This window comes from Nelumbo nucifera, chromosome 1 (assembly GCF_055504915.1).
Source record: "Nelumbo nucifera cultivar China Antique chromosome 1, China Antique-T2T, whole genome shotgun sequence".
Taxonomy (NCBI): domain Eukaryota; kingdom Viridiplantae; phylum Streptophyta; class Magnoliopsida; order Proteales; family Nelumbonaceae; genus Nelumbo; species Nelumbo nucifera.
In genome coordinates this window covers 62,234,185-62,244,033 of record NC_142649.1, presented here as the reverse complement: position 1 = coordinate 62,244,033, position 9,849 = coordinate 62,234,185, and the positions used below count along the sequence as shown (strand labels likewise).

The following is a 9,849-nucleotide window of genomic DNA, read 5'->3' as shown; positions in this document are numbered from 1 at the left end:
TCTTGACCACAGAATGGAGATCGCAAAATGATGTTGAGGAGCGGCAAATCTTCTGTATCTTGGCTTCGTCTGCCATCGCATTGGGTTTCAAGATTGTATTCTACTTTGTGTTCTATTTCATTTATATTTTGTGTTCTACTTTGCTTCATGCCTTGTTTTACTTGATGACCATCAGCATTAATTTGTACATACTTTTGAACCGGTGCAAATTAAATTGTACTGCAAACAAACCCAGTAATTAAGTGCCTGACTCGGATTAACTCGGATTGGAGAACAAAACAAAATGACATAAAAAAAGGTTGTTTATTTGAGTGTAAATTAAAGCATCTACATTCACACAACTCGTACAAGCATTATTGTCAACCTTCCAACTCTATCAAGAGGTTGTTTATTGATTTCTCACTTTATTTAATTTCTCGACTGAACCGATTCTTTCCTCTAACAAAAAAACAGACAACCTGATTAAGCTGAAGGCTGCCCCCATGACCGTGTCCTTGGACTTAACACCTCCATCTGCTCTTGGTTGTACTTCAAATTTCTTGCTTCTTCTCTTGAGATATGATATGAGTTCATCAACACCTCCTCTGGCATTGCCCGCATAATTGAGTTCCTTCCAGCAAGTGCGCTTCTCCATGCATTGTCACTGGTCTTGAAGGAGATCCACCTGAACTCTTCATTTACAGCTTGTGTCAACACTGCGAAGTTTTGTGGCACTACCAGAAGTTGACCTTCACATAGCTCGCCATCGAACACCAGGCTACCGTTCTCTCCAACGATTTGAGAACGAGCATTTCCTCTTGTAACATAGACCACAGCGTGTGCATTCAAATTCCAGTGTGGTGTAAGGATAGAATTCTGTCCAAAATCCAATTACATTTCAGGATATTGTAGACAATTCCCAGAGATTTCAAAACAATTAAGATTAATGCAGATAATGTCTCACTCTTACCTTGTTGAGTACTCCCATCTCAGCACTCAGTTGAAGATGGTGGAGGATGGGGAGATTCTGGCTGTTGAGACTGCTTAGCCGGCCTCCTTTGAACGAGTAAACATCTGCGCGGTAGGGGTCTTCTATGTTTTCCCTAAGCCTCATGTTGCAAAGGGCCTCCTCCAAGCCATTGTCCCTGTCCCTCGACTGTTGTTGTTGTTCTTCTTCTTCTCTCATCTCTTGTGATCTTGGTGGTCTTATTACTTGAAGGCCATCATTGACTAGCACAATCTCACCTCTGTCATCGTCATGGCCCTGTAACTTTCTCGCCGTTTTTGTGCTTACACCGAAAGCCTCAGCCAGTGTCTCAATGTCAAAGCCACTGAAAATGTTGTTTGTTGATTTCTGCTGGCTGGTGTTTTCTTGTTGATTCTCTTGGTTTCCGGCGAGTTGAAATTTCTACAATGTCAAGGACATACAAGAAAGAAGAACAGTAATTGCTCAGTGTTAATGGACATGGAATAGACAACAATCGGTTTGAGTTGAATTCATGTATGTAAGATCTAACTGTCTTACTCTGAGATTCTGATCGAGCTGGTTGGCATTGTTGCTAGTGTCGATGACAGTTACAGCAATGACCGGTGTATCACCATCGTTGTAACACCAATGGGCTACCCCAGCCGGATAGGCTATGACATCACCCTGGTGGAAGTTTCGGATCTTCTGATGAAAATCTTCATACCTCCGACTTCCTCCATTTCCTTCTGATTGTTGGGATTGTTGGAATGATTGGTATGTTTCAGGGCAACCGGGGAAGACAACTCCGGTAAAACCTCTACCTGTAAATCCATCAAAATGAATGAATGAATGATCAATCAAAATGGACTGATGATTAAAGATAGAACTTTTAATTAGTAGCAAGGTAGAGAAGGTAATTTAATTTGAAGGGCGAACCTTGGACGATGTAGGTGAGCTTAGGAGCATTGGTGTATGAAGGCAAGAGGAGGCCTTTGGGTTCGATGACATGACGAATCACGGCAACGCCAGCGCATTTCAACTGTTGGTTGTTCTCTTCCCAGTACTCGGTGACCCCGCCTTCCGACTCAATCCGTGTATTGGGTTCGAGAGCCGAGAGGTCCTGAACTTGACACTCTCTTTGCCCTCGGAACCGGCGTTGCTGTTGATGTTGCTGCCTTTGCCATGATTGCTGCTGAGAGTGCCTATAGGCTACACAAACATGACACAACACAAGAAAGCAGAGGGAGAGGAAAAGCAAAGCAGACTTGACCATGGTGAAGAGACCCTGTAGTACTAGCTACTACTATTATCTAGTTTGGTGTATGCAGCGACTTTGATGGTTTGTATTTATAAGAGAGATGGACGAACAAGTGTTTGACACATCTTTTTTATTGTTGGTAAGAGAAGAGATAGCTTGTAGACATTCTTCATGGTGCATGGCTGCCAGCCCCTAGTACTTGCCGCGTAACTATTTTAGCAAGGGCGGGTGGCCACAAACTTAGACCGCTCTTGACTCTTGACAGAAGAGGACAAACTCAGACTCTCGCTGTGCAATGAGCGAAAGACAGTTTACCGGTGGAAAACAATACCATTACAGCATTCCATTTGGTCTCATATGATCAACGTATATAATTAGCTTGTGCTTTCGATTTGGGGTTTTCCTTCAATTGCTCAATAGGCTTTTAAAGGAGGCAAAATCCTCAAGGAGGCTGCTTTGTCTTATAAGATCTGGAGTTGAAGCTTAGTGTAGTATTTTCATAATGAGAGAGCTTTCTTTGAAGGTTTGAAGAAGCTTTCAAAAGTGGCAAAATCATCTTTGAAGGTTTGAAGATGCGAAAAGCAGCGGCTGTGTAAGAGATTCCTCTTTCTCTTTTTGGTGGAAGTGAGAGATATGAACGAGAGAGAGAGTAAAGCTTTCACCAACCTTAGCTAAATCTAATAAATATTGACCCATGGACCATTACTCAACCCGACCCTAACCCTAACCGTTTTCCATTAACCCTAATGGATCCCTTGACCCATATTGACCTACTACAATGATAGGTGGGTTGGTCACACCATTACAGAATTCCATTTATTCTCATATTAAACATGAAATTAGTGGGGACCCGTGCGATGCAAGAGATTTATTAAGCGAAAGCTAAATAGTAGAAATGGCAATTTACAAAAACACCCCTTATAGTTTCATGGATCTACTAAAATCTATCATAGAGTTTGTATTTTACTAAAACACCACTTATAATTTGCAATGGATTTAATCTTTCTTCCATTATATCATAGTGGAAAATGACAGTGTCGACCCTAATGCTCGTTTAAATAAATTTAATCAAACGAAAATAAAAATACCATTTTTGCCCCTAATAAGACATGGGGATTCTATTGGCTATATTTGGTCAATTTTGTTTTCTGTATAAAAAAGTGTTAAGGGTATTTTTAGAATAAAAAATAATGGGCCTAATGTCAAAACAAACACTCCTTAATGAAATGTTGATTAAGTAAATAAGTTGTAAAATATATGGGATATTTTAGTAAAATGAAAACTATAAAATAGGTTTACATAAATATGTAAAACTATAAGGTGTGTTCTAGAAAATGACCCTAATAGAAACACATAAGAGTATATAATTGTTTTATATTTTCAACTTTTTAAATAATTAATAAGTACTCATATTTTGTATACTGCTTTTAATAATTTCTTTATAATACAAAAATAACAATAATTAATTTATTTAGGTTTATTCATCAAACTAATGAAACCGACCAACCCAATCAACTCAACCCGGGTTGGTTGGTTTGCTAGTATCTTACGTCGGCTTGGGTTCAAAAACTTTCCAACTCGACCAAGTTGGATCAGTTTTGCTTTGGCCATTTGTAAGTTGACCAAAATTGGATGATATGACCATTGATATATATTAATGTTTTATATTCTAAATATAATTTTTAATATGGAAAAGTGGGAAATTCCCCATATTTCTTAGCCTAAAATATTTTATATCGTAAATTTAATTTTTAAATTTATTTTTTAACAATTGCACTATAATTTTTAAAATTTAAATTTAATTTTTAAGTTGAAATCTTTTGAATCCACTAACCAAACAAAAAAAATGACCCAAACCAATACAACTTGAGTGGATCGGTTTTCACAAATGGTCAATCGGTTTCAGTTGACTAACTCCCCAACCTTACAAGGTCAATTTGGTTGACCAAACATCATATAATTGAACTGAACTAACTCATGAACACTTATAAATTTAGCTAAATTAATAGTCTCATCTCTGATAAATAACAATAGTTTAAACTCCAATAATTATTGAAAGCTTATAACAGAAATACGCAATTATTGATAATGAAAAAAATACAATAAATAATAAAAGTATATTAAATTAGTCAATAAATAGTATAATCTCATTTAATAGTTTAATTTATAATAAATATTTATCAATAAGTTATAACAAAAATACAATAAGCACAATAAACATAATTTAAAAATTACAATAATAGTAGTTTAATCTCCAATAATTATAGAAAGTTTTCTGTTAAATAACAAAACAAAAATAAGTCTATACATAATTATTGAAAATACATTTATCACAAAAAATGATAAATAAGTATTGAAATACAATATATATTAATATTAGTATATATAATTATATAATAAATATATATTAAAAGTTTAAAAATATTATTAATAAATATTAATTTTTATGAAAGTTATTTTCTCGAATTATTTAATGATATAAGTGAAATTAGTTATTACAATATTATGTAAAAATATTAAATTATTATTAATTTCAATATTATGTTATAATTATTTTTCTATTTTTCAGATTTGTTTTAAAATTTCTTACATAACTTCTTTATTTTAACTAATTTAAAATCTAGCTTTGTTAAATATTTTGTTACTTAAAATATTTAGTTATTTAAACACTTAAATAACATGTAAAATATTTAAATTCTAAAATATTAATTATTTATTGAATTTAATACTCCATAAAATTATAATTTATACTATTATTACATAATTTCATTATTAATTATGTAAGATATTGAATTATTATTAATTTCAATATTATGTTATAATTATTTTTCTACTTGTAATAAATAAATTTTCTATGTCCTGCTAACACTAGGGCAAAGGCTAGTTTTTCTATGTCCGGGTACCTCGTCTTGGCAGCGTACAGGACTTTACTTACATAATAAACATGGTGTTGTACTTTTCCTACTTCTCTAACTAGGACCAAGCTAACTACCTCATCGCTCGCGGAGAGGTAGAGCTTAAGCTCGTCCCCGGTCTTAGGTCTAGTTAGCAAGGGTGGTGAACTTAGGTATCTCTTCAACTCATCAAAAGCGAGCAGACACTATTTGGTCCATTCAAAATCCTGGTTCTTTTTTATTGCTTTAAAAAACGGTAAAACACTTGCTAGCCGGTTTAGACAAAAATTGGTTCAGGGCGGCTATTCGGCCAATCAACTTTTGGACTTCTTTAACCGAGCTAGGAGGTCGCATGTCTGGTATATTGCCTGGATTTTTTTGGGTTTGCTTCGATGCCACGTTGGCTAACAATGTATCCGAGGAACTTACCCGATGTCACAACAAAGACACACTTGTTCGAGTTGAGTTTTAAGTTGTATTTTCTAAAACATTAAAAATGGGGTCCAAGTCGGCAATCAAATCATTTGAAAATTAAGTCTTAACAACCATATTATCTACATTTAACTTTATATCCGATTAAATCTGAAAAAGCATTGTTTACAAGTTGTTGGAATGTTGCTCCACCATTTTAATCTGAAGGGCATGACTTTATAATAGTACAAGCCCATCTCAGTTACAAAAACAGTTTTTTCTTCATCAGTCGGGTCCATTGAAATCTGGTTGTAGCCGGAGTAAGCAGAGGGTTGTAGCACAGTACTCCAATACGAAGTCTGAGTTTAATTAGATGTCTCTCCAATACGGAGTCTGTGTTTAGATGTCTCGCTAGTGCAACTACTGAACTCATTTGTATAGAACCTTTGTTTTGTTGTCAGCTTGGTTTTGACTCTCCCTCACCTCCCACTCTTTATTTTGACAATGTGGATGCAACCTATTTTGCAACGAACCCTCTGTCTCATTCATGGACAAAGCACTCCATTCATGGATGAAGCACATGGAAATTGGCATTGACATTCAGTTCTTACATCTTCATGTCACTCAGAAGTGACTTTTGGTTCACCAAATCTCCTCCCAAGATCAAGTTGTTGATGCTCTCACAAAGGCTATATTAGGACCTAGATTGTCTTCACTTAAGGTCAAGCTCAATGTCACTACATTACCATGCATTGAGCATGAGGAGGCATTTTAAGGAAAACCCACCTCTAAAAGGACCCAAGAAAGATATCTCGATCAAGAAAACCAGATAAACAAATTTTATCATGATTATAGTGTTAAGTGATTTGTGATTAGTGATAAGTTGGGGGTGATCCCACTGCAACCGATACCCTCACTGAAGTCGACTAGGGGTACATCGGCTGGCTGTAGGTCATTTCTGCCGAGCTCCATGCACTTGAAGGCTTCTAGGAAGATGATGTTGGCCGAGCTCCTAGAGTCAACCAGGATCCTTTTTACTTCAAAATCATTGATTAACAACTTTACTACCAAGGCGCCGTCATGTGGATATTGTATTCCGCAAGTGTCATCTTCTGTAAAGTAGATGACTTCCTCTCTGTAGGAATGCTTTGGCGGGTTGTCGCTGTCATGGTGGAAAAAATTCTACTCTTCAAGGGAGAAATTATTATTGCAAAGGAATCATCAGTAAATTTCATTTTGACACAAAAATCTATAGTGTAGAAATCAGTTCAGGAAAGGAAAAAATAAAAAGGGATAAGTAGACTGTACTCCCCCTTAAGAAAGTACTCTTAATCTAAATCTATTGGTGCAAGTATTGCACTACAGTAGTAGTTGAACTCTTTCATTTATAATTAATCATTATGCATGCATTTATCTAGATATTTCTTTGAACAGCTTTGATAATAAGACATGCATTATTAAGTATGTGTTTGATATAGCTTTCATTTATTAAATAAATGGTTGTATTTGAATAAACGCTTAACCGTTGGGGGGAAGCGTTAAAGTGAAGTTTCTCCCCAATGTTTGGTGTGCACATAAATTAAAACTCACTTTTGTGAATATTAATGTGTAAGAATGAATAAGATAAGGAAAATGCAGATTTGGCAATGACATGGCAATGTTTTGATAAACGTCTATCACGAAATGCCCATAGAATAAAACACACGCTAAATATGATGGGAGATCCATCATATGGATGGATGAACCCTACAAAAAGGTTGGGCGAAACTTCAAAAATCTGTTTCTCTCCCATCCGGGAATTGTATTCCCTAATTTAGAAAACTACATTTCCAAAGATCGTTCTTGAATCAAAACCGGACCAGATCTAAAACAAAAAGGGAAGTGAGGGATATACCTGATACGAATTAACAGTGACTCCCAACGTAGGTGTTTACGCCCAAAGAGAATACCAAAAGTCGCATCCATTGAAGATGACACAATGTGTGGTGAAAGAGGATCAGCATGATGGTTTTTCAGTAAGAACCTGAATTCTTCAGTAAGAATAGAACAAGGGCTGGTGAGCACGACTTCAGATTGTTTCTTCTAGCATTAAACAATATCAAAAACCTTTATTGATCAGTTCTACATGTGGAAATCGAACAAGGTTGGGGCGACAAGAATTGGGGAGAATTTTGCAAGTTGCTGAGCGTATGTAAACTGAGGAATTTGCCCCTTATTTATAGCCTTCTTTGGATCAGCCACCTAATCCAATTACAAGAGAGTTTCTTGATCCAAATCTGATATTTAGATCTGGACTCTTAAATGGATAAGATTTATCTTATCCTTCAGCTAATACTGATCAGTTTACAAATCAAATTTCTTCCCCTTTTAATTAACTGACTTAAGCCTAATTCGAAATGGGCTTTAGGCCCATTAAGTCATATTTCTCACTTACAAATCTTGGCTCTCTTTGTATGGCATGTGACCCTAACATCGATCTACACATCAGCCACATGGGTTCAACCCAGCCTCTATTACAAAAACTAGCTGAATTCACTGTATGACACAGTGAACACCTAAGTCCATCACCATGGGATCTTAATGGGCCCAACATTTACACTAAATGGTCATTGGGTCCAGCCACCTTATGAAAACCCAAGGACTATGGGTTGATGCAAGATTAGCCCATCAAGTATCACCCTCAATGGTCTTATACTTAACCTCTCTGCTCTTAATCATCAAACACTGCCCGACAAGAGAGGACCTCTCCCTCAGTTGCAAGGTACAGTATTGCACTCTCTACTCACATGGATCCCGGGAATTAAAACATTTTTGCAAACAATTTGAAACCATAATATATATGTATATCTCTGTATAAATATATTTTGCAAAAACAAATTTCAAACACATTTGAAATCCACTACAGTTTAGGTTTCCATCAGAGAGAGTGCATTCCCTGATCTTTCACTTTGTCCAACAAAGGGGCAAATCCTGTCACTATGATCACCCACTCAGGTGAATTCTCAGACTGTCCCAACATACCCAGGTTTTGACCCCCTCTAAGGATCTCACTAATTGACATATCAAAGACAGCCCAATCTGACACCTAGTGAAGTACCATAATCGAGTCTAGGGGTCAGGTGTAACATTCTAGTTTTCCCATTTATCTCCAAGGTCCAGGGCAATACTAGAATAGGGTCCGGTTTAGGGTTTCAAGAAAACCCACACTACATGTATCTCAGGTCTCACCCTAGCAATTAAGGCAAGCCACCCCAACCAACTTGGCGGCACATTAGTGTCAGCCTTGACAGGATAAATCTCCCTAAATCTATACAATGGCTGTGAAAATTCTAAACTAACACAAGTCTCATAAGTGTCCAGTTTAAGGGTATTACATAGAAACACAACAATATAACATGAATCAATTATGCACTTTATTCATTTACAATAAATGGCATAATGTACATCAATCTTATTAGAGCTAAGGGCACACACTATCTAACAGCTCCCACTAGCACTTAGGCCCAATCGGGTACAAGTCGGAGTCCTAGACTTTTCATGTGTTTCTCAAACACTTTCTATGTCAGTGGCTTAGTCAATGGGTCCGCCACATTCTCCGCTAATGCTACCTTTTAACATCAATCTCCTGTAGATTCAGTGTTGTCACACAACAGTGGAATGGGTGATGTGATGAATTCCAAATTCTAGAATGAACACCTTCATTCATTAGACAACCTCACTTACGACAATGTGCTTGGCTTGGGTCATTAAATCTGCAATTTTTACTACTCAGGACCCCATCATGAAGATGTAACCAGATGTAGACATTCTATCATCTAGGTCAGACTGAAAGTCGATATCAGTATACTCGATGATCTGTAGAGAACTACTATCGAATACCAAACAAAACTCTTTTGTCCTTCGAAAGTATTTTATTATGTTTTTCACAGCAATCCAGTGCTCCTGCCCTAGGTTAGATTGGTATCTACTTACCACACTCACTGCCTGAGCAATGTCAGGACGAGTGCACAGCATGCCATACATGATACTCCCTACGGCTAAGGCATAGGGATTCTCTTTCTTGCCCTCAATCTCTTCGGGAGTCTTTGGAGACATACCCTTGGAGAGAGTGACTTCGTGCTTGAAAGGAATATTTCCTTTCTTAGAGTTCCCCATATTGTATCTTTTCACAATCTTGTCAATGTAAATAGACTGAGATAATCCTATTATCCTCTTCGATCTATCTCTATAGAGTCGAAGTCCCAATATGTAAGAAGCTTCTCCAAGAACTTTCATGGAAAATTGCTACGAACCAGGAACGTAACCTTATCTCCAAGAACTTTCACGAAATGCCCATGGAA

The 9,849-nt window shown here is 36.7% G+C and overlaps 1 protein-coding gene across 1 annotated transcript; it reads right to left on the bottom strand.

Moving 5' to 3' along the window:
• Window positions 1-284: 284 nt before the first annotated feature.
• Window positions 285-2,301, bottom strand: LOC104594450 (11S globulin seed storage protein Ana o 2.0101-like). The gene is made up of 4 exons (XM_088895510.1): window positions 1,883-2,301; window positions 1,505-1,767; window positions 950-1,387; window positions 285-855 (listed from the first exon to the last, which is right to left on the bottom strand). Exons 1-4 carry the CDS (start codon window positions 2,217-2,219, stop codon window positions 463-465), a joined length of 1,431 nt encoding a protein of 476 aa, XP_088751636.1. The 5' UTR covers window positions 2,220-2,301; the 3' UTR covers window positions 285-462.
• Between the last annotated feature and the right edge of the window lie 7,548 nt (window positions 2,302-9,849).

What these genes read in the sequence shown, in the direction of transcription:
- LOC104594450 (XM_088895510.1), bottom strand. Translation starts at nt 2,219, where the DNA reads ATGGTCAAGTCTGCTTTGCTTTTCCTCTCCCTCTGCTTTCTTGTGTTG. An exon ending in GCTCACCTACATCGTCCAAG is followed by an intron (nt 1,768 to 1,882) that starts GTTCGCCCTTCA and finishes ATGGATTTACAG; the next exon opens with GTAGAGGTTTTACCGGAGTT. An exon ending in AGATGGGAGTACTCAACAAG is followed by an intron (nt 856 to 949) that starts GTAAGAGTGAGA and finishes GATTTTGGACAG; the next exon opens with AATTCTATCCTTACACCACA.